The sequence below is a fragment of the Nansenia antarctica genome (genome assembly GCF_963989245.1).
Source record: "Nansenia antarctica genome assembly, chromosome: 5".
In the NCBI taxonomy this organism is placed as follows: domain Eukaryota; kingdom Metazoa; phylum Chordata; class Actinopteri; order Argentiniformes; family Microstomatidae; genus Nansenia; species Nansenia antarctica.
In genome coordinates, this window is record NC_137690.1 from 9,631,534 (window position 1) to 9,656,263 (window position 24,730).

Below are 24,730 nucleotides of genomic sequence, written 5' to 3' on the forward strand. Positions count from 1 at the left end.
TCCCTCTCACTGATCGATTCGTATAGGATCAATGGACATGAAAGAGATTTGGAAAGGAAGTCAATCATGACGAATCTGGTAAAGAGATCGCACACATTCATTCAAAGCCTTGAAGATCATTTGGAGCCTGTGCTGTGTGTATACCTTTAGCACCATCTACTGCTCATGAGAAATAACAAAGTCAGGACAGGGCCTTTAGTCAGCCAGCATCAATTTATTATTTGTCTTTAGAAAGCACGAAGTTACATACAAATGCAATACAGTAGCACTGACATTTTTATTGTACAGAGTGGAAGAAAATGTATGTGAGTTCTGTTCTTCATTTTGTTGTGCCACTGAGTATGCTCAAAATGTGAGTTGATATAGAAAAGTAATAAGGATTTGTAACTATATTTTTAACACAATTTTTCCCATCATGCCTCAGAAGTCAGGCCTGGCCAGCTCATCGCAGCCTCTCTCCGAGCCGATGTATTTGTCCTATCTCTGCTTTGAGTCTCACTCAGCCTCTGGCGTCTGAAAAAGCATAGGTACATAAATTCCCCCAATGAAAACAAATGCAAGAGAACATGAAATACACATCCATCACCATTCACTGTGTCATAATGGTATAGGCTACATTCACTCAAAGAGAGATAGTCAGATGATAGCCTAATCATCACAACTGCACTCTACGTTGTAGTTTGAAAGAGAGGAGATATTCTGTAAGCTTTCATCATATACTCTGAGAAATATTCAGTACTCTGTAAGTTACTATCACTCACTTATATTACATATTACTGACTGTGTAGATATAAGATATACTGTAAGTTGTTGTGTCAATGTGTGTTATGTCCTGTTTGAATGAGAATACAATCTGAGGGGATGTTTTGTCATGTGCGTTGGTGGTTTCTGTGGCTCTTACTTACAGATGCACTTGAGGAAGTGGTAGATGATGAAAAGACCAGCTGAGTAGAACAACGCCTTGATGACCAGTACCAATAACACTCCATGGTCAACTTCAACCGACTCACAGCCTGTGAAATGGAGCATGAGTTTATTTGTCCACATCACTTTCCTCTAAAGCAGGGGGGTATTAGGTCTTACTGTAACACTGATCAGATGATGGGGTTACCTGTGATGATCAAACTCCAGTTTACGGTCCAATTAGTTCTAAAACCGTTTAGAGTACAGCTGTAGATCCCTGTGTCTGTTAGCTCTACATCAGAGATCCTCAACTGTGTAGGTGAATGAGGGTAAACCTTCATCCTGTCTGAGGTGAAGCTTTTGACTGTTTTGTTATTTGAGAAATAGTGATGAGTTATGATGGTGTCCTTCTTCCAGAACACTTGTAGAGTTGCATCAGTCATGGGTCCGCTGCACCACAAAGTAATCATCGTTCCAGAAAATGCTGATTGATTTAGCATTAAAGGTGTTCGGATTACAGTTGACACTAAAGGGACAAACAATAACAGAAGAAAACTGTGAAATGATGTTGCTACTTAAGCATGGCCAATAAAGACCTACAAGGTGGCGGCCAAATAATTGATTGTGTGTGTGTGCGTGTGTGTGTGTGTGTGTGTGTGTGTGTGTGTGTGTGTTCAGTTTCATTTTCAAGTTTATTGTTACATCCAGTTATACAAGTATAAGAAAGTAAAAGTCTTAGGCTCAAGACAAATAAGGCAAGATTAATAAAGTGGCAATAGTATAATAGTATATAAGAGACAAGTGAGTGTGACTTTGTTACATTGGGGAACGGGTGTTTGTGTGTGTGTGTGTGTGTGTGTGTGTGTGTGTGTGTGTGTGTGTGTGTGTGTGTGTGTGTGTGTGTGTGCGCGTGTGTGTGTGTGTGCGTGTGTGTGTGTGTGTGTGTGTGTGTGTGTGTGTGTGTTACCTGTTAGAAGTATCTGTAGACTGATGAAGGGTCCAAGTGTCCAGAGCTTCAGATATTTCATGATCAGAGCTGATATGAGGAAGACTTCTCATAACACTGTGTACTAGTGTACCAACCTCCCCAACTCAGGAAGTGTGTATCTGGAGCACATTGTGGTGTCATATACTTTTTTTTAAAGGTTTGAAACTACCACAATTGACCCTGTTTAATATGCATCAAGGACAGTATGATGAATCTTTAGATAAAGACACTTCCTCTGTGTCAGTGGAAATCTGTTATATAGTGACATGTAACTAAATGTGCAAAATGATTCTGCTCTCAATATCCTACCACTACTACATTCACTAGGCCTACATACAAGTGCAATAACAATACATACAAGTGCATAGAATAACTAAAAGTTATTGATTTAAACTCCTAACATATACATATAGCCAAGTATATTACCCATTATCACCACTTTCTGATTGTTCAACGGCAACATGCAGCAACACTTATTATTGATTATTACTGTCACAAAATAACATATTTCAAACAAGTAAGTAAGTAAGTAAAGCTTTATTTATATAGCACCTTTCATACAAGAAATGCAGCTCAAAGTGCTTTACAACAGGAATAAGAACATAAAGTGAATATAAAAACATATACAAGCATAGAATGAATATAAAAGCACGGGAAATTCTGTAAGCTTTCATCATATACTCTGAGAAATGTTCAGTACTCTGTAAGTTACTATCACTCACTTATATTACATATTACTGACTGTGTAGAACTACTTGAATTTAATTTACAATATCAAAAACTAAATGCAAATTCGTGACCTTAGAATTATAAGGTTCTATCTCCATTTAGGGTAGTTCAGAGATATTGAGCGTCAAAGTTTCTACATTCCAGGCATTATGTTTTGTGAGATGGAACCTTTGTATTTTATGAATTACTAACTCAAAAATGTCAACATTTTAAAAAATAACACCACACAGGCATTAATAAACACCTAATGGATCATATTATGTAAAAAAAAACTCAATTTTGACAAAAATGGAGATAGAACCGTGTAATTCTAACGTCACGATGGGTTTGAGTGGTGTGTGTAGAAAGGAAAAGCACCTTGGCCCTTCCTCAGCTTAAGTTCTGCCCCCTGCGCCAGAAAGGGGCGGGGCCTGGGCAATGAGGTAATCGGAGTAAACAGTAAAGATGGCGACGTCTGGAGCCGGACAGGGGTGCTCCGGTCTAAACGGAATCGTTCCCGAGACAGAAAACACAAAAAAATTAACAGATCTACCGGCCGAGTTACTCGAGTACATCCTGTGCTTCCCTGTCCTCCAGCATGTCGACATATGCAACGTGGCCTGCAGTTGCAAGCGGCTACAAGACGTGTGCCACGGCCGGGGGAAGGTCTGGGGACACCAATACAAACTCAGGTGATCAGACGTTCACTGCAAAGCCCCATACATCAGAGCTTAAATAGCTCATTGGGGTATGTTGGTATGTCGCCTGTTTCTGAAAGAGATGTGCATTGGTCCGGGCCTTATTTATTTTCGTCTGTCATGGTAAATAGGAGAACATGGTCCCTTTTACAGTGATCCAGGGAGAGACCCAGGGACCTGTCAGATAGCAGCTGACATTCTGCTGATTCTGCACCACATTCGGCATCACGCTAAGCGAAGCGGCGAGAGTCAGTTCGTGACGTTAGAATTATAAGGTTCTATCTCAATTTTTCTCAAAATTGAGTTTTTTTTACATCATCTGATCCATTAGGTGTTTATTAATGCCTGTGTGGTGTTATTTTTAAAATGTTGACATTTTTGAGTTAGTAATTCATAAAATACAAAGGTTCCATCTCACCAAACATAATGGAATGTAAAAACTTTGACGCTCAATATCTCTGAACTGCCCTAAACGGAGATAGAACCTTATCATTCTAAGCTCACGTTATGTAGCTAGCTAGTGAGCTAATACAATGCATTAATAAGACCTAGAACATCTCAGTCATGGACAAAAACCTCACAGTTCACGCTTTAGACTGAATCGTGTCTGTGAGGACAGATGTGAAGCTTGTGTGACCTTGAATGTTGGGAAATGATGTCCATGCCCAGACCAGAAGCTGATTGTTTTTCTCTTGTCAGTGTCCCATGCATCATGGTGTGTACTGTATTTTGGCCAACACTACAGTCACAGTCACATGCAATTTAGTATTATGATCATGCAGTACTAGGATCGTTAACTGTTGAATGATGTTGTGTGGATGATCAGAAGATCTGTCTGTCACACTTCAGAATGATACTTAGCTAAACTGTGTGTGTGTGTGTGTGTGTGTGTGTGTGTGTGTGTGTGTGTGTGTGTGTGTGTGTGTGTGTGTCTGTGTCTGTCTGTCTGTCTGCATCTTATTCATGTTGGAGGTGTTTACATCTGACCTCCCTATGAACTGCAGCATGCACACCGTACTTAACTCCCTTTTACAATCCCATTTACACCTGACAGATGGCCAAGACTGCAGAAATATTACCGCCAGAATGAGTGTTACGATTGGCTAAAAGAATTCAGAACAAGGCATATTGTGGGTTTACAAATCCGAAGAACAGTTGTATCGATCTCCAAGAGATTCTTCACTGAAGTTGTAAGTAGCCTAATGCAATTGTCTATCAAACATGTTGAGATTTCTGCTATTCTCACTAATAGTCGACATGATGATTAACATTGTATTGCCTTTTACATATTATCTTGTCAAGAAGTTATTTTAACTTCTCATTTTTCTCTCAGCCAACCTATGACTTCTGTGGCTGCTGTGACAGCTGTGTGTTTGGTTAGGTCTGTGAGTGTGTGACCATGTTAGCACTAACTAACCCAGATATCTGTACTACAGCCATGTGTTGGCCAGGTGCTGGGAGATAGCTTTGCAGAGATCGAATCCCTAGGGGCCCCAGAGCACTTCTGTGAAGACGAGCTTCTCTCCATACTGAACTCAGACAAGAGGTGAGACCCATCTATCCAGCTCTAGAGAAACAATCTAGGCCATTGGCTCTGTTTGTTAATGTGTTAATCCTCTGGACCTGTTACATGGAACAATGATAATCTCTCACTCTCACCTTCTCTCTCCCTCACTTGCTTTCTCTCTCTCTCTCTCTCCCTCTCTCGCCTTCTCTCTCTCCCTCACTCTGTCCTCCCTCCCTCAGGAAAAGCCTGACATTGAAGTACTATGGAAGGAAAATCCTTTACTTCCTGCGCCAACAGAACATCCTGAGAAGTCTAAAGACGTTCCTGGAGCAGCCCACAGAGCAGCAGTCAGCACTGGAGGGTGAGGCATTACACCTGTGGAGGCCATTCCTCATTCCGTTCCATGCAATACAATGATTGATTGATTTCTACCTCCACCAGTCTCACCTGAATTACACAGAAAATCTACCTATGCTATACCCCACATTTTACTTTTACTATGTCTGAGCCAGCTGGGTTATCATGGTGTTGAAGATGAAACAATGCCACTTTGTTGGTACGGTAGAGTGGTAGAGATCAATGGATTTGTCAACCTCAACCTCAATTGACATTTGAGGTATTCATACTGGTGTTACAGTTTATAATCACACACGGTGGCAATGCACTACTACACCATTTTTTAAATCATATCATCGTGTTACTGTTCATATCACAACCCAAGTCACAGATAGAGTTCTCAGAAAGATGTGGTGCCTATAACCGGCTTTCATGTATTTGACAGTGTCTCATGTCTTATTGTCTCTGATCTCCTTTTGAAGGTGCTGTGCTGGTGGACCAGTATTGCAACCCGTTGGCAGATGTTTCACTGGACAGCACATCGGCCCAGCTGGATGAGATCACAGACAAAGTCAAGAAGATGCTGAGAATAAAGAACCCCTCCCACCCAAGCCTGAGGGGAGCTCAAGGTCGGTCTGGAACTCGCAGAACTCGCAACACTCGCATTTCAAGTGTGTCTAATCTTTAGAGCCAGGGTTAGTTAGGGTCAGTTTCAGTTACCTTTTGGTTAAGCCCTGGCTCAGCCCTGTTTTTGTACTTACCAGTGTGATCCTATGTTGCTTCGTTCCAGGTGACTGCTGTGCTGTGGAGGACTTTGAGCTCCAGAGACAGGTGGTGTGTGCCCTCAACGCTGCCTTATATGAGCAGCTACAGTACAAGGGTAACGAGTGTGACTACTACAACCCTCTCAACTCTTACATTCACCAGGTAGCGTTCCACTCTTATAGAAAGGTTATACTGGTATACTTTCTTGATGTTACATGTCCTTGTATTTATCATTCCACTGAAGGGGAACACTGTGGGGACAACATGTTTTTTGGGGGGGGGATCCATGTTAACACTCCATGTTGTCTCCCTCTGCATAGGTGCTACTCCGCCGGACAGGCATTCCCATAAGCCTCTCTGTTCTCTACATGACACTGGCCAGGAAACTGGGTGTTCAGCTGGAACCCGTCAACTTCCCCAACCACTTCCTGCTGCGCTGGTGTCAGAAACAACAAGGGTAGGTACAACAACAACAATACTTACAAATACTTGTTAATACTAAGTAAAACAAATATTATACTAAGTAATTATGACCAAAAAGCAGACGTTACTCCTCCATAGGTAGTGCAGACAGAGACACTCAAACCAAACACTGATTGGTGTTAATACACTATTTGTCTCTGAAGCCCAATGCACACGGCGTGCGATATTGTCGCAGGACAACATTCGATTCTCCATTCACACCCACTCACTTCGGTGGTCTGAATGGAGAATCGAATGTTGCTGTGCGACAAAATCGCACGCCGTGTGCATTGGGCTCTGATTCTTATTTAATAAGCCTCTTATTACATCACAGGAGTGGGGACATCTATGATTATGTCTACATTGATGCCTTCGGTAAAGGCAAACAGCTAACTGCCAAGGAGTGTGAGTACCTCATCGGTCACCTGGTGACTGCAGACTACTACAGTGCCATCAGTACCACAGAGGTACTGCTCAGGATGGTGGGAAATCTGCTGAACATCGGCAAGCGCGGGTAAGTGTCGGCGCTGAGACCTGTTAGTTAGAATGTAGGGTTGGATTTATCTTATTAATTGCATTTCCTCATTTAATTCACCAATTGCTGTAGTGTTGACCTCTGCTCTGATATTAATTGATGGATGGATGGGTGGGTGGATGAATGGGTTGATTGGGTAGTTGGTTAGATTGCCTGGGTAGTTAATTGGTTGCATTAACAAACTATGCAGTGCTGTCTCATACAGAGAAGGGAATGAGAAATCCTACCAGCTGCTGAGAGACTCTCTGGACCTCTACCTCACCATCAACCCAGACAACGTCCAGTATCTGCTCCTGCAGGCGCGCCTGTACTTCCACCTGGGCATCTGGCCTGAAAAGGTGAACTAGATCTCTTTTAAATCACCGCTTTTAAAACAGGCTTTTTAACCATTATTTTACTTTATTTAATATACTTAATTTTATTTTTTATTATTTTTCCTCAAGCTATTCACTGACCATTTAATTGTCAATATTATTGTATTTGTTTGTTTTTAGTTTCTTTTTCCTTTTCTGTTGTCGTTGTGGGGGTGGGTGGGACGGGAGGATGGGTGGGGAAAAGAAAATGTGAAAAAAAATGGTGAATGCAAACCGGTATATGTTAATGCAAACCGGTATATGTTAACTCATGCTTCTCATCAAATAAAAATCTTTAGAATTATTATTATTTTTAAGTTAACTCTGAACCCTTGAGCAGAAAGACAGCACATCTAGAGGGGCCTTATTATTTATGCATTAACACTGTTCAGTACTGTAAATACAGTAGATAAAATGGTCACCATAATATGCCATTTAGTAGTTGTAACCTATGATGAACACAGATACAGAATGTATTTTGAAGTATCATATGGAATAGAGGATCATATCCAGTCTAGTCAGTCCACACATATCTGCAACCTTTTACACCATTGCACCCTTGGATGTAAATAATCCCCAGATGGCGATTCTTGCTGTCGTGCAACAGACCAAAGAGTACCCCCTACCCTACACACACACAGACACACACACACACACACACACACATACAGGCACACAAACTTAGCCAATGATGGCAGTCGCCCCTCTCCTCCCCTACCAGGTTCTGGATATCCTCCAGCACATCCAGGCGTTGGATCCATCTCAGCACGGGGCGGTGGGTTATCTGGTGCAGCACACGCTGGAGCACATCCAGCATAAGAAGCACGCAGTAGAGCCAGAGCTGAAGAGACGCAGCGCCCCAGAACATGTGGAGGTCCAGTACTCCGTGGGCCTCATCATGAAACACAAGAGGTGGGTCTGAGTCGTCAGTCAGTCATTTTTACATTTTCTTTTACATTTTTTGGCATTTAGCAGACGCCTTATTCCAAAGCGACTTACAATCAATAAATTTGAATACTAAGCATGTGAATCATCAGTCCACCATTCGTAGCAGGAAGAGTAATCCAGCTCAGGCCCGGGGCCATTGATAGAAGGAAAAACCTTCTCCTATCACCTTCTTCTAAAACCTTTTTATTTTTTTACACTGGAGAAACAGAGAAACAGTACAAGGGGGGGCAATATACGTTTTTAGGGACACAGTAGAGGGGAAAGCGGGTGTCTTTAGGAGACGTAGTGCTGAGGGGCAGAAGATGTCTCAGGAGGAGCAGTTAAGGTGTAACCTGAAGAGATGGGTCTTCAGTCTACGACGGAAGATGGGTAGTGACTCTGCAGTTCTGACAGCCGTGGGGAGCTCATTCCACCAGCGGGGAGCCAGTGTTGTGAAGAGACGTGATCGGGCAGTCAGACGGTCACTTCATCCTTCTGTCTCTCTGTTGTTTATTGCTGTACAGTGGAACAAAACATTTGCAAAATAATTGTGATCATTGGTGGTAACCAGTAGGGTGCCTCATCCCCATGTGTACTGCTGTTCTCCACATCTCACTGGCACTGGTGTGCTCCTCCTCCAGATCAGGCTATAACTGTGTCATCTACGGCTGGGATCCCAAGTGCACCATGAGCGACGAGTGGATCACTACCATGAGGGTCCACCAGCTGTCCGGCGGAGCCCATCAACCCTTCTATAACGTCCTAGTGCAGGACGGCACCTGTCGATACGCTGCCCAGGGTGGGTACCTGATGTTACTACCACCTGTGACAGACATGATCAGTAATTCAGGTGGTTGTAAATGGTAGATGGACTGCACTTATATTGCGCCTTAATCGCATTTCAATGGCCTCTCATTCACCCATTCACACATACATTCACACACCAATGGCGGGCTTAATAATTTGGGGTTCAGTGTCTTGCCCAAGGACACCTCGACACGTAGCCAGCCGGGGATGGAACCGCCGACCTTGCGATCATTAGACGCCGGCTCTTCCTCCTGAGCCTCAGCCGCCCGCCCCCGGTTGTAGTTCGTCACGACCATGTGTCCTACGAGATAGAAGGACCTTGATATGAGTGCCATTTTTAGTTTGAGCTTTGTCAGGCAGTCAGAGTTGGTAATGACTTTCTGGTTCCTCAGTGTAAATGGACAAAGGCATTACCCTAAAGTAAATACTCTCTACTGTTATATACGGTGTGGGTGGAATCCTAACTCGAGATCCACGCACGTAAGCTGAGTCATCGTGCAAATTTCCCATTGACACGAATCCACGATTTACGCAAATGTCTGAGATATGAGCACGGATCTCAAGTTAGGATTCTGTCCTTTGTCTGCAAGGTTTCCAACTTACTGTCACAGATATGAACTGGATCACAACTTGCCCCATTGTTTTCCAGAAAACCTGGAGCCTCACTCAGCCCCGCTGGAGATCGCTCACCTGGAAGTGGGTCGTTACTTCTCGGAGTTCTCCGACACCCACTACGTTGCCAACGAGGAGCTACAGATGCGCTACGTAGAGGACATGGCTGAGACCCTGGGCACGGTGCGCGAACTCTACCACAAACTGACGCCCAACTCGGGGAACGAGGGCCCGTCCAGGGACCAAAACAACCACGACACCGGGCCCATGTAGCTTAGCGTCTATTCCCCTCCCTTCCCTCCCATCCCATCGCGTCACATCCTGTCCCAAGCCATCAGGAATGCTTCAATACCAGGACCGATCACCGCGCGCCAACACCAGTCAAAGCCAAGACCCTCTCGACACCTCCCACACCCTCCTTTCATCCTCCGTCAAGAGTCTTCCCCCCAGAGTTCACCTGAAACCCTGTCCCTCAATATGAAACTCTAAGGAAATGAACTTTTACCGTACTTTACATTCATATGTTCTGATTCATGCACTTAAATGAAAGTTCAACTTTCACCTTTGTAGAACGTGTTAATTTTTTCTGTATATTTACAAGTAAAACATTGTAGGACATAAGGGCTCATGAATGTGCAGTGAGCTTGTTAAAGGAAAAAAGAGAAAGAGGACTACAATGACTTGAAACAGGAATGGGTCATGAGGAGTTTTGAGGAAATTGAATGAAATAAATAAAATGTTTCAAGATTGTTGGTGTCTTTGCTTTGTTATTATGTGGAACACAAACTGCTGTTTCTTCTCTTAAAATATAATACCTAGATTTTTTTTGTGATTGTTATACATTTCATTGCACTGCATTTAATTACAAAGTTATGTCATGACTTGTCACCGATGAAAATCACTCATTCATACTTTGTTACGGACATGCAGAGTGCTTAGTCGAGGGGTGACTAAACCGTTGTGACTTAAAAGTGACAAATTGATGCAATGTTTAATTGTTTACATTTAATTTACATTAAATTAAATGTTTAAATGTTTACATTTAATTTACACCTTTGATGTTCAAAAAGGTTGACACTTGTCTTTCACAGTGTTTAGGACCATGGGGATGTCCACCCTGCATATTTTCTCCCGACTCTCCATAATAAATACTGCGTGTGTTTTTGACTTCCTTATTACAGAAAGCAAGTTTGACAGGCTGGACTGCAGGCTGACAGTAGAAGGGACGAGCGTGACAGTTTGACACAACCCACGGGGACACTAAGCACAGAGACGCGTCTGCCGTCGCTCCAGAGACAACTTGAGCGTCTGTCGCTCAGACAACAACTGCAATGGGAGCTTCGAAGTCGCGCCCAGAACATGAGTTCCAGGAGTTAGCTGATCGAACTGGCTGTAAGTATAGGCAATACTCTCAATCTTGCTCTGATTTTTCTATTCCACTGCGCTATTAAAACATGGCTGATGGTCAAATCGTGACGTTAGAATTATAAGGTTCTATCTCCATTTTTGTCAAAATTGAGTTTGTTACATAATCTGATCCATTAGGTGTTTATTAATGCCTGTGTGGTGTTATTTTTTTAAATGTTGAAATTTTTGAGTTAGTAATTAATAAAATACAAAGGTTCCATCTCACAAAACATAATGGAATGTAAAAACTTATTTTTGACAATATATCTGAACTGAACTCAATATCTCTGAACTGCCCTAAACGGAGATAGAACCTTATCATTCTAAGCTCACGAAATGGTAGGCTCAGTTATACTTGTAATATCAGAGCTGTTAAGTGGACATTGAACAGCCTATTTAGGAGGGAGAAATACGTTGTTGTTTAATTCAATGTAGATGAAATAGTGAATTTCGTCACACTGTTCCTGCTGTTTTTGGGTTTGTTTTGTTTTGATTAATGAACAATAGTTGAATTGTCCTTGCCATTCTTCCACTGGATATCAGAGGGTGGTACTCACTCAACCGAAAAAACATTTCAGGACAGGAGAACATCTGTTTATTGAAACAGATAAATAGATAATAGAAAAGGAGCCTATAAACCTTAAAAGAAAATACATACATACATACATTCTGTACATACATACATACATACATACATACTGTACATACATACACACATACATACATACTGTACATACATACATACATACACACATACATACATTAGTCTACTTTTAGTAGTGTCAGGAGTGTTTCTTTCCTATTTCAACGTAGCCCACTTTAGTTACATCTGCACACACTGGTTTGGTTTTATCTATAGCTGCTAAAGTACACATATAAGTCATCAATATAGAACTCATCTTATCTGCTATAGGACTTGCAACATAGAACTCATCTTATCTGCGATGTCTGCACCCCAGAGAGTGAGAGAGTTCAATTATGACGACATAATATCACAATATCTACTTAGATTGTTTTGATCAATGTCGTTGTTTTGAACAATATATTGAGTGTAAACCAGGTGCAGTTAGTATGTAGATTGAGCCAGGTGGATTTATTAAAAGTAAGATATAAGACATCCATATTGTTCTGCTGAGTGCTATGGCGGTATTTGAACAGGCGTTTATGACCATGAGTAATTCCAGAAAAAAAGTCAACCTTGACACACAAATTGTTGTGGCTATTGTGAGGGTGCCCTATGAGACACTATTACACCCTTTTTATAGCAAGCTCTTGGTGTGGCAACAACCTTGTTAAACAGGTGTTATTTGAGTAATACATTTCCAATCTCTGACCTATTATAGGTCTTTGGCTTATCTCACAGGCAAGTCTTTACCTTTACCTTAATCAATGTTAAACGATTCCCACCACCGGACTGAAGTCAGCACTAATTAGTCTGTCCTGTGATTGCAGTGTTACCACTTGCACAGAAACAACCTTTCACATACATGAGTTAACTGTTGCTTAATGAGCCCACAGTGCAATGTAGATGGATAGGACTGAAACAGATGCAAATTGTTCAGAGGAGGGAGAGGAGAGAGACAAAGACAATCATTTGGTTGTTTAGTTCTCCGGGGGGGGGGGCACACCAGGCCTCCTCCGCTCCTCTCCGAACATCCTGTTGTTTTAACTGTGTACTGCTGCAGGAGGCTTGACCAAAACTAGGAAGTTTGATCACATTTTCTCCCCTTCTTAGATCATTACACTTGCTCTCTGTGTGTCTCACAGAATTGATTTTAAAATCATGCTCCTTGTCTATAAATCACTCAATGCTTTAGGGCCAAAATACATCTAGTGACTTATTAATCTGCTGAGGCTGCCTATGAGCACCAGTGGAGAGGCAGCATTCGAGTTCAGAGGCAGTATTCGGTCACTATGCAACAACAAATTATAACAAACTATCACATGACACTACGTCAGCTCCCTCTTTAGACATTTTCAAGAATAGGCATGACTGTTATGTTCTGTTTGGCTTTTAAATACTGCGGCCTCAGTTTTTACAGTTTTTTACGATTGCTAACTCACCATGTTCAATACTGAAACCACAGTTTCACAACTCTTCATACAGTCAGCAGAGCAGAAACCCATGTGAACAAAACTGTGACTCTTTCTCTGTGATTTGTGCATTGCTTTCATACAGAATGCATTCAATGACTACGTTCTCCAAATGCCATAACACTTTTCTCATTCAAACTCCCCCACTTGCAAAATACTATGTATTTGCAACACATTTTTTCATTGCTAACATACTGTGTTCAAAACTCTGAAGAACACGTTCCAAACTGAATTATTTGGTGCAATTTTGCAGTAATCATATTCCTATCATATATGACAGAAAGCTCGCAATAAACAGTTTTTTTGCACAGTGTTTGAGTGTGCAGATGCTGTTATTTTGCACTCTATTGATACTCTTCAGTTCCAGAACCTCAGCAAAGTCTGATAACGGATAAGCGGTGGTATTTTCACTATTTGCAGTAATCATATTGAAATGTCTAGAAAATATTAGCAGAATATATACAATGAAATGAAATAGACTAGATGCATTGCCAGGGAAGACATTAGATGTGACCAGATGCAGACCAGAGCGTGGACCAAAACCCTCAGGAGTGAGACTTTTTTGGTGTGATTGCTATTGTATTGTAGCCCTGGAATTTCAGTTTTTCTTTTTTACAGTATTTGAACTTTGCATCTTCCACTTTATTTTTCACTTTTCATTTTACACAAGTAAATGTAGTGTACTTTGAAGTAAATGTACTGTAACTTACTTTCTGCAAAGATACTGAAAAAAAAGGATAAAACATGAAGGATAGAAGCAAAAGATAGAATACTGTAAAGGATAGAAGCAAATTGCGGCATTTCTGATTCATTCTTTGATTGATTGATTGAAAACTTTATTAGAAGATTTGCAGAAGTAGGTACATGAAAGTACATATTACATACAAGGTCAACTAATAGGATAAAAACCCAAGAAAGCCACTGGCTTATTTCAATTGGGGTCCTTGATTCTCAATTCATCGTTCTTGTTGCCTAATACTTTACAGTTGTACAGTCAACTATTCTGTCTATGATTACTATAAATCAAACCATTTTTATAATGAAATATTCATTCTTGTGAAAATCATTCAAACTATGTTATGCTCCCTGTTGTTAGTATTTTGTAAGTCAGAATGTTATGAATGACAGTGTATGCTTCTGAGTGAAGATTGTTGACAGTGTGTGGTTGAACGAGCTTCTTTTGAGACATGAATGAAGTCATTGGCCAACATGAGTCTTACGAATGCAGACTGTTGTGAAACTGTGGTTTCAGTATTGAACATGGTGAGTTAGCAATCGTAAAAACTGTAATTGACTGATTTGTTCTTCTTTTTAAATGTGAACGTTTTAAGTGTCATTTCTTTGCACTTTTTTTTTTTTTTTTTTAATGTATTTTGTAAAGCACTCTGCATTTGCATTCAGTTGTATGAATTATGTGCTATACAAATAAATGTGTTTCCTCAGAATGGACACCACCCACATATACAGTGAACCTGTCTGTACAAGAGACTATCGCCTCTGTGGTCTTGGTTTGTGGTTGAGCATTTCAATAATAGTACTTGTTGTAACTGCAAACATCCAAACATGGGTACATGCACATGTACCATTACTGAGGGCAAAGCAAGCCGTGCTCCTCTAGGTCAAAACAACCCCTTCAAAATGTAAAGAACTGTTTTTTAACTACTTTAAGTCCCCTGTGAACCAAGGCGGCAGCTATGGGCAGAGGTGGGCTCAACCCGCCTAAACATGTGTCCTGCCCCGGCGGTGTCCATGGTCATGGGCTTAGCTCACCCAAACATGTGTCTTACCCACCCGATCAAAAGTGAAGAATTTATTTTCTGAATTGTTGATATTCCGGGGCCGTGTTTCAATGTTTAATGTCATATTTGTATTTCCTGTGGGTCCATATACTATGTCAATAGATTTTAGTGCTGCCCATAGCTACCACCAGCATACCTCTAGCACCCCCACCCACCCACCCCCCCCAAGGTGTTGGTTCTGGTACCGGGCCTGCTGTGACCTTGTGAAATGCTCCTGATGAAACAATCAACAATGGCCACTATCATGTTTTATTAGATCGTTAGCCCACAAACAAGTTAAAGAAAAGTTAATCATTCAAAGAACCCTTTGAAATGGCAGGCATGTACAATCATGCCAGGAGACTGTTTATTTGTTCTTCCATAAACTGCTCCCAGGTCTGCCCACCAGATCAGGTTCATAAATTGATTTAGGGGCGCTTAGGTGGCGTAGCGGGTTAAGCGCTGACCTTGTAACCGCGGTTCGATTCCGGCCGGGGACATATCCTGCATGTCATCCCTCCTCTCTCTCTCACCCATCCTTCCTGTCTAAATCTTCACTGTAACTGTCAATAAAAATGAAAAATATGAGTGGGACTGCCCCACTCAGAAAAAACAACTTGATTTAATTGTATTATCTAAATGTAATGTTATTTCATATGTTTAATAAGGTTGTTTTTTCACTGTATGCAGAGGGAAATATTTCATGGCCTTAATGCACCGTGTTACCACTGTTCAGTCCACCCTCCTAAGTAGACTGAAAGGAATGTAATGTCTGACCAGTGACCACATCATAGATTTTTTTCTGTCCATTATACTGTTTTGTTCAAGCAAATTAGTGCCAGAAGATGTGCCACTGTGTATACAGTCATTTCCGTTAGTCGCTAAAGTGCATCCCACAGATGACATATTATATTCCTTTATTGTTTCCTTTTATAACTATTGCCATTTTGTTTTCTCTTGCTGCTGCAATGAATTAATGAATGAATGAATGGTCTTTATTGTCATTGATATAGTACAGGTACCAAACAATGAAATTTGGGAGGGGTGGCTCGCCTGGTGCTAGGAAAGAAAAAAAAACTCAAAAAACAAGAAGGGAAAGGAGCTGGTTTACATAAATAAAGGCTATGTTATAAGGCAATGTTGAGGAACTGAAGCCTAAGAATGTTTATCTCTCTCTTTACTCTCATATAATGGGATGTAATAAACTTGATTCTGAATCTGTTTCGGATTCAATACTGCGGGAGCAAGTAGGGTGTAAGCATTCCAATGTACGTGTTATACATGGAAATAAAGAATCATGAATCTTTTTATTATTATGTATTATTATTATTTAGCAATTTAAACATGTCAGCCCTGCAAGTTTGTTTCCTGAGGGTTATCTGACAACCCCACTGACAGACAATGACAGGTAGTCTAATGGGGGAGTGGTTGGGAGAAGTGTGAAAACTTTGAGGGCGATTTCTCTCTGTCAGTTGACTTGAGGTGTACCAACATTCAAATAAGCATATCTTCAACTTTCACTGTATGGCACATCATTTGAAAGCTTACAATCTGCACTTTCATAATCGGTAAAGAACTGAAAAATGGCCTTGCCTTACTTGGGGACCAAAACACCAGCCCTTGTCACAAATACTCTCTAGTTATTATGATTTAGAACCCCACTGTTGGTAAGCTTAGTTCTAATCAGTATCTGTTGTTCCTCCAAAGTATGTCTCTTCTCCTCCATGTATGTCTTGCTGGGCTCATGGGTTTGGTGATGTTTCTTTTCAGTTTCTCTGGAGCAGATCACCAACCTTCAGAAGAGATTCAGGCATCTGAGTGGCAACGAGGACACAATAAGGTAAATTACCTAACACATTTCACTTGTGCAAGTTGATGAATAAGTTACCACATCCTAAAAGTAGGTTCCTATTATGTCTGCCCACACACACACACACACACACACACACACACACACACACACACACACACACACACGCACGCACGCGCACGCACGCACGCACGCACGCACGCACGCACACACACACACACACACACACACATAATCACTCATCTCATCACTGGCAGGCTACCTTGAGTAGTGATGAATTACACATTGCTTCCCTTTAAAAATAAATAGGAAACAATGCAGTTACATGGAAACAATGCAACAATGCCCCCACCCCCTCACACACACACACACACACACACACACACACACACACACACAGACACACACACACACACACACACACACACACACACACACACACACACACACACTGTACATTCACATACACGAACACACACACAAACCATAACTCATATCTTCACACTGCAGTGCATTTAAATCAGCAGTGGTGATGAGAAAAGTATCCTTGCCCTTAAATATGTACCTTGTTTTAATTCATAACGGTGAACATCTCTTAATAACAGTATTTTCATTCTTGTCTCATTGAACTGCAGTAGAGACAACCTGGAGAACATCCCTGCTCTACAAAACAATCCAATCCGGTCTCAAATTATTGAAGCCTTCTTTGATAAAAGGTGGGTAGGCCAAAGTGCTTTTCAGTTACATTAAAGGTGCAATCTGCAATTGGTACATACATTTGTGGAATTTTAAATTAATGATATAGTCATTGATAATTGAATAATAAAACAAATAAATCCCTCATGATCTTAGTTCACCTGTCTTACCTCATCGGAACCCAAAATATACAGTTTTACTCCATGTAATTGTAAACAAACAACAACAAACAACAACAAAAGCAGCCTCCCTGACACCTTTTAGGTTGGGTTGCTGAGATATGGGACTGGAGAAATGTTAATTATGTTTTGAAGCTATGCAGTATAGCTTCAAAACATAATTAACATTTCTCCAGCCCCATACCTCAGCAACCCAACCAAAAAGGTGTCAGGGAGGCTGCTTTTGTTGTTGTTTGAATTACAGATTGCACCATCAAACATGATTAAAATGTTTGATCAAATTGTTTTTATTACCATGTCATTAACACACACAAACTCTTGTTTAGACAAGTCTCCACTTGTCATAGAACTTGTTTACACTGCAAGGTCCACACTTCTTTTAAAATGATTAACAGATAGCTGTGAAGTGTTGATTTAAAAAAAAATCAAAAACACATATTTACAGATGTAGATTGAAACTGTAGCGTATGTTACTGGTATGATGTCAATATGACTTAACAGATCATTTTCACGTGCGCGGCACGAGGAGAAAATGGGCAAGAGTCAGAATCTCGAGATGGCGTGTCGCGGCAGCCAGCGTGAGACACGCTTGAGATGCACATCGCTGTGTGGCTGCTCTAACCCATTAACATGGGCTGTGTGGCTGCTCTAACCTATTAACATGGGCTGTGTGGCTGCTCTAACCCATTAACATGGGCTGTGTGGCTGCTCTAACCCATTAACATGGGCACCGAAATGAAACGCACACCCGCTGCTGAGGTACAGAGTCTAGCAGCATGTTCAGTATACAACAGTCACTCTAAATTCCTGTAACTTTGCCCCCCTCTGTCCCTGACTCAGAAACCTGAATCACAATCACGTGGGCTCCGTCCAGGAGATTGATTTCGAGGGGTTCCTGATGGTCATGTCCAACTTCCGGCCCGTTACCCTGCGCATGACGGACGAGGAGAAGCAGAGCTTGAGGATGGAGAAACTACGCTGTGAGGGACCACTCAATCCTTATCCCTGGCCTTAAGCTCTTCAATCACAATGCCACTACACAGCCTGATGGCTACCATACACAGTACTTATTGTACTTGATTTCTGATTTGCTCAAATCGATATTTGACCAAGATTTAGGTTGATGAATTTCAAAATCAACACCCCTTGCAATAGCATTTATAAAAATAAAAAAACAGCAGGCACTTACAGTTCAAGTCAAGACCATTTAACTGTCTGGGATACTTCTGGGTTAACATCCTGAGGGCTATTCTTAAAGCCAAATTTCCGCATTCTAATTTCACCTACTTTCACTTCAGTAGAGATAGATAAGGCAATTGGACCAGCCTGTCTGGTTCTTTTCCCTTATTATGGCTGTGCCTCCCAACAACACATCCCTCTAGTCCTGAGTTCCTCATCCAACCTGAGGTGGAATGGCTTATTAGGGAAATGTGTGAACCCCACTCCCATTCCATAATGAAACGTCCCATATCAAAGATACTATACTATAGATAGAACCATGAAATACACAAGCTCTGTGCAAGTAAGTTCCGGAAAGCTTACAATTTAGCTCATTATTTGTCCCTGGTTGTCTTCAACTTTCATTGTGTTGTCTCTCCAGTTCTGTTCAACATGCATGATACAGACAACGATGGAACCATCACTCTGGACGAGTACAGACATGTAAGTAAGGTTATTAGCACTGCTATGCCCTCGCCATAGTCCACCTACACCAGTGGAGGCCGAAATTGGAGGACGGGCACATTGTATTGCATAGAATGGAAGGAGGAATGGTATCAAACACTCTTCATTCCATTCCATGCGTTGGAATGAGCCCCTCCTCCGAGTTCTATCTTCACCAGCCTCCCCTGACCTACACGACTGCCTACATGATGACTCTGTTGTTTGTGACTACATAGATAGTGTTTGTTCCATTGAACAGGCCACAATAAATAAATGGCATTTAAATGTTATGAAGAGTGCCTTGGTCCTCTTCGGTTTTTTAAATCACAACGACTGTGTTTCCTCCCCCCAGGTGGTGGAGGAGCTGCTGTCTAAAAGTGGAGACATAGGGCTAATAACAGCAAAGGCCATTGCTGATGCCGCCATGTTGGAGGTGGCAAGCACCAACGTTACACACATGGTAATATAATTTATCACTGACTTTATTACAGTATGTTTCTTTTATGATAATGCATAAGTCACATAACGAATGATTATAGATGTGTATAACATGAATATGATTTTTAAGGGGATTTATTTGTTGCTTATCATTTTCAGGAGCCAGATGAAATCTATGAAGGAATCACTTTTGAGCATTTTACACAGGTGCGTGTGTTTGTCAATACTATTCATTCTCTTCCGAACATTTTATTGGCCATTTGAATTCCCTTTTGTTAAAATAGAATGTAATTAATAATAAATTAATACATACTGTCTATTCAAAGGGTGCGTTCGTAAAATTCACTCTGAGAGTGCCGGAGCGCACACTGGGTTCAACGTCATAGGGACCAAGTAATTTGATTGGACAAGAGGCATTCCACGAGTGCTGATCAGATTTCCAGAGCATATTTACGAACACACCCAAAAAGAGGAAACCCATCAAAACGTGTTGACACAATGGAGCTTCATAAAACTATTGTTATATGTGTTCCTCATTTCAACTGTGAGTTCCTAAATTCCACATATTCTCCTTTTCTCCACAGATTTTAAAAAACATTGAGATTGAGACGAGGATGCACATCCGCTTTTTAAACATGGACACTACAACTATGCGTTGTGGAAAAGGAAAATGAGCCCATTTATTTTTAAAGAAATATTTTTGGAGCTTCTATTTTTAGCAGAATCTCTCCAGTCTTCCTCTGGAATGAATCCACATTTATTTGATATGCACTGATGTTTTCAGATATATTTCAGAATAATTCATGAGAATTGATCATCCAAATGAAAACATATACAACAGTACTTTTACATTTTGTGAAACCAGTTTTTAACATAATTAAAATGTTAACTAGAACTTATTAGAAAGATACCAGGCATTGTCACTGAGGTTCTAGATCTAGTATCATATGCTTGCATGTGACTGACAAACTAATGAACATACGTTTCAAGTGAGTGGCCAAAACTGGTTATTATACAGCTGTTTCACTGCTAAAACTTCTCTCTCTCGCATGTCAAAGCTCTGTACATGTGAGCAGCTAGAAGATGTACTGTACGCTACAGAGGGTCACATGATGTGTTGTGTGATCATCTGTGTGGATCGGCGGTGGCATCTAGGGGTGGCTTATTCTGGCACACATTCCGAGTGCGAGACGAGGGGCACGTTGCATTCCTACAGGGTTTGAGAATAGATTCAGGTCTAATTTATCTATTCCACTGAGTCTAATTACGTATGTGCCTTTTCAATTTCAAACTGTACCCCCTAAAAGTAAACATTTTCCACTGGGCTGCTTCTGTTTGGAACGTGAGGGCCAGCAATCACAGTTATCTGTACAGTCAATCGCCTTCCTGACATCGCCTTGAAAGCCAAAGAGGAACTCCTTGTTTGTACTTTGTCTGTGTAAAATAACTGTTCCTGTAATTATTTCATAACAATGTATTGTGTGCCTTATCTTCAGAGTTTGTCCCAACGTTTGCACTAATTTACACAAACACGTATGTAAAATAAATGAATGATTAGTTGAGGGTGTTTTGTTTTTATTCACATCTTGTGAAAACGTATACGGCGTAAGCAGTGATGTTATGGTCAATGAGACAAACCAATGACACAATTGTTTGTTAATTTTCGTATCGAGTTCAATATCTACTTAGCAAAACATGATACCCTTCCACATAACCACATCCATTATACAAACAATAGAAACATGATCTTCCTTATTTAAAATATGAACAGCTAGCTACCCTCACAAATAGAATTTAAAAAAACAAATTCAGTTTGGAAAATCAAACAGATAGAGATAATTCGAGAATGGTATGCTTTGTGCAAGCCCAGGCAAGGCCTACACATTGGTCTATTGTCCAAGCGCCCACACAGTCTGCAGGGCTTTGGTTGTACTGTACAGGGGTCAGTGGGATGGGTGAGAGCCAGATAGGATGTCATAGGGCATGGACAGGCCGATGTTGTAGTTGTACCCAGAGGACTCGGTGTAGTTAGACCGGCAGATGGGCAGAATGTGATCCTGGGAGGAGGAGTCCTCTGAGAAGTCATAGTGGCAGATGACTCCCCTGTGTCTGCAATAGAGGACACACAGTATGAGGTGAGGAGAAAGATTTAGACACTTCTCTGTGTCATAGAAATAGAACTTTGAGCTGCATCGCACTTTGAGCTGCATTTCTTGTATGAAAGGTGCTATATAAATAAAGCTTTACTTACTTACTTACTTACTTACTATATTTATATGCTCTGTCTAGATTTACATTTAAGTCACTTAGCAAACACTTTTGTCCAAAACGACTTAGAATAAGTACATTTGTCTCAGTAAGTATCAGCCACTATACAGTGATCAGTCATCAACAAAAAGCCTTCAATAAGAACCACTGCCATTGGTAGTCACAGTGCTAGAGAAAGGAGGAAAACGGCATGTGTACAATAGTGTTAAGAGGTGGAGGTCTGGGGAGGAGGAGCCCAGGTGTAACCCAAATAGATGTCTACGGTTGAGTCTTTCTGTTTGCGAAGCTATGGTGAAGAAGAGGGAAAGCTAATCTTCTTTTGTTCAGAAGTCTATTAAGCAGAATTGTCAGAAAAAGTCTAACAAAGGCAGTGAGGTAATGCTAGAAGGATAAGTCTCTTCAACTGTAGGAAATATTGTATCTCTGACCAAGAGATGGGATCGAGAGTGATTAGCATAGACATTACCCAGACTGATGGGTTTGGAGGAGAGAGGGAGAGAGAGGGTGAGAGAGGGAGAGAGTGGGTGAGAGATCGAGAGAGAAGGAGAGAGAGGGTGATCAGTCACCTGCGGTGGGCGGTGAGGTCATCGTCGGTGATGCAGGCCCCACGTGGAGACTTCTCGTCTGGGATGTTGGCTGTTACCAGGGTGCTGCTATTGAATCGTATGTGTCTGACAGGGTGCCTGCAATCAAGAGGCCAAAACAACAAACACAATAAATCCGGTTTCACAGACAAGGCTTAAGATTAAGGCTTAGACTAAAAAGCATCTTCAATTGAAAAGTGTGATTTAGTCCAGGACCAGGCTTAATATATAAGCTGTGTCTGTGAAACCGCCCGAAGAAAGGGACTGGATCAATACATGTTTGGTTCACTGCCAATACTATACTACCTTGATGAACTACTGATGTATAGAAAAATAGAATATGCCTGTATACCTCTAGAACTAGATGAACCCACCTGTTGTGCATCTCCCACAGTTTGGACCCCATCCTCATCTCCCAGACACAGACCAATCCCTCGCCTCCGCCGCTCACAATCTTCCAATCGTCCACCTGCACGGCAGTCACGCCCATGTGATGGCCGTAGAGTGATGCCACGGAGCAGCCGGTGCGCAGGTCAAACACCCTCACCCTGACACGAAAAACAGGAACGGAAAGCAATTATTTCGTAAACTGTTCCGTAAATTATTACGTACTGTAGCTCCGACAGAGGCGGTAGAGGCGAAACTCACTCAGTCTACAAGTGAAGATGTGAAATCTTCGTCTAGGATACCAGATACATATTGGTGCTTTAGAACAATATAACAAAGTTGTGACAGGCAACCAGTCATGGATAAAGGGAGAAAAACCATGAGCCAACAAAGACAAGGATAAACGGCAGCAGCTGGCGGCACTGAGAGCTTCTCATTCACTTTGTTCATCTTATGAACAAACGTTTTAATTACTTTAGCTACCAATATCATCCGCCGAATGAGTTTACGAACACTTTAGGTGGTTTTGAGCTGATTAAACATGGTGGCTGGGGCCATTAGTAAAAACACCAAGAGGAGGAATCTTGGGTACGGTTTGATGAGCCACACATGCCCAATGGAGTTCCGCTCCATCTGTTGTCATCGTAGCTTTATTGGGTCCCATAGCAACCAGAGGATGACTCCATGCGAAAGCCTTCCAAACTTTCATTACCGAAATTTAATTCATTTTAGTGTCAACCGATTTAATTTCCACATCAAGAAATTAAACGAATCAGGGTTGCATAGCTAAATGGCCATTAGCATTGTAACTAGGATGTAGTACGGCTAGACTTGACTGCTGAGTGCCGTTGTTTCATGGAGGCTCACGCTGTTGCGAAAGGGGATTAAAAGTTACTGGCAGACAGGGAGGGACATAAATCTAATGTTGGAGCGTGCGCCGCCGTCTTCACTGAGCTGCCAGTAAACAAGCTACTTTCAATTAATCAACAAGGTGGTTTTCTACTAGAACACACAAGAGAGTGAGAGAGAAGCTGTACTTGGGGGTTATATCATATGCCTGTTACCTTTGCAAGATGTTCATATTTACATCAGTGGAGGTCATTTGAGGCAAGGTGATAATATTAGGCTAGGTAACGGTCCCTTCTCACTACACAGTGAAGGTGCCATTGAAATACACACATGCTAGTGAATGAAAATCAGGTGTAGTGCTGAGGCACAATCAGGTGTAGAGGCACAATCAGGTGTAGTGCTGAGGCACAAATATGTACATTTCTAGCCTGCAAACTGCGACACTTCAAATGAATGTGCAATAACACTATGTGCAATATGACAACCCTAGTCGTCTTATCTGTACAGTATAGTATAGTGGATAGTGTACATAGCCTTTATTTATGTAAACCAGCTCCTTTCCCTTCTTGTTTTTTTTGTGTTTTTTTTTTCTTTCCTAGCACCAGGGGAGCCACCCCTCCCAAATGTCATTGTTTGGTACCTGTACTATAGCAATGACAATAAAGACCATTCATTCATTCATTCACACAGTGAAGGTGCCATTGAAATACACTGCTAGTGAATGAGCTAGCATGTATGTATTTCAATGGCACCTTCACTGTGTAGTGAGAAGGGACCCTTACCTAGCCGTGAATGTGACATTGAAATACACACATGCTGGTGAATGAAGGGTAAACACAAAGGCAACTAAAGCAAACAAAAGCCATGGCTATTTTGCTTTGTTTGGTTGTCTTGTGTTCTTGCATGGGCAGAGGACCACTGGGCACGGCTGTGACTATGCATGGCACTCTCCCGCTGTCTCCCTCGACCCACAATCC

The 24,730-nt window shown here is 41.5% G+C and overlaps 3 protein-coding genes across 3 annotated transcripts in view; 2 read left to right on the forward strand and 1 right to left on the reverse strand.

Annotated features, from left to right (window-relative positions):
• Positions 1-3,064: 3,064 nt before the first annotated feature.
• On the forward strand, positions 3,065-10,276 carry fbxo21 (F-box protein 21; the record flags this gene model as incomplete). Its single annotated transcript, XM_080532791.1, has 12 exons — positions 3,065-3,291; positions 4,352-4,487; positions 4,734-4,843; positions 5,044-5,165; positions 5,623-5,769; positions 5,931-6,067; positions 6,226-6,362; positions 6,702-6,881; positions 7,108-7,240; positions 7,977-8,167; positions 8,824-8,981; positions 9,639-10,276. 12 exons carry the CDS (start codon positions 3,065-3,067, stop codon positions 9,872-9,874), a joined length of 1,914 nt encoding a protein of 637 aa, XP_080388917.1. The 3' UTR covers positions 9,875-10,276.
• Positions 10,277-10,844: 568 nt separating this feature from the next.
• On the forward strand, positions 10,845-21,162 carry tesca (tescalcin a). Its single transcript, XM_080532679.1, has 8 exons — positions 10,845-10,993; positions 16,651-16,720; positions 17,326-17,406; positions 18,406-18,545; positions 19,166-19,227; positions 19,580-19,687; positions 19,825-19,872; positions 20,250-21,162. Exons 1-8 carry the CDS (start codon positions 10,933-10,935, stop codon positions 20,337-20,339), a joined length of 660 nt encoding a protein of 219 aa, XP_080388805.1. The 5' UTR covers positions 10,845-10,932; the 3' UTR covers positions 20,340-21,162.
• Positions 21,163-21,345: 183 nt separating this feature from the next.
• The window catches only part of fbxw8 (F-box and WD repeat domain containing 8), a 15,845-nt gene continuing 12,460 nt past the window's right edge, over positions 21,346-24,730 (reverse strand). Inside the window, exons 9-11 of the mRNA XM_080530516.1 lie at positions 22,892-23,065; positions 22,500-22,616; positions 21,346-21,774 (exon numbers count right to left, since the gene is read on the reverse strand). Of these exons, the coding sequence (XP_080386642.1) occupies positions 21,609-21,774; positions 22,500-22,616; positions 22,892-23,065 (457 nt within the window). The 3' untranslated portion in view covers positions 21,346-21,608. The remainder of the gene's footprint in view (positions 21,775-22,499; positions 22,617-22,891; positions 23,066-24,730) is intronic.

Bases quoted from the DNA above. Each gene is read 5' to 3' on its own strand.
- tesca (XM_080532679.1), top strand. From the start codon at position 10,933: ATGGGAGCTTCGAAGTCGCGCCCAGAACATGAGTTCCAGGAGTTAGCT. The intron at 19,228-19,579 runs GTAAGTAAGGTT...TCCTCCCCCCAG, and splicing joins CTCTGGACGAGTACAGACAT to GTGGTGGAGGAGCTGCTGTC. The intron at 19,688-19,824 runs GTAATATAATTT...TATCATTTTCAG, and splicing joins GCACCAACGTTACACACATG to GAGCCAGATGAAATCTATGA.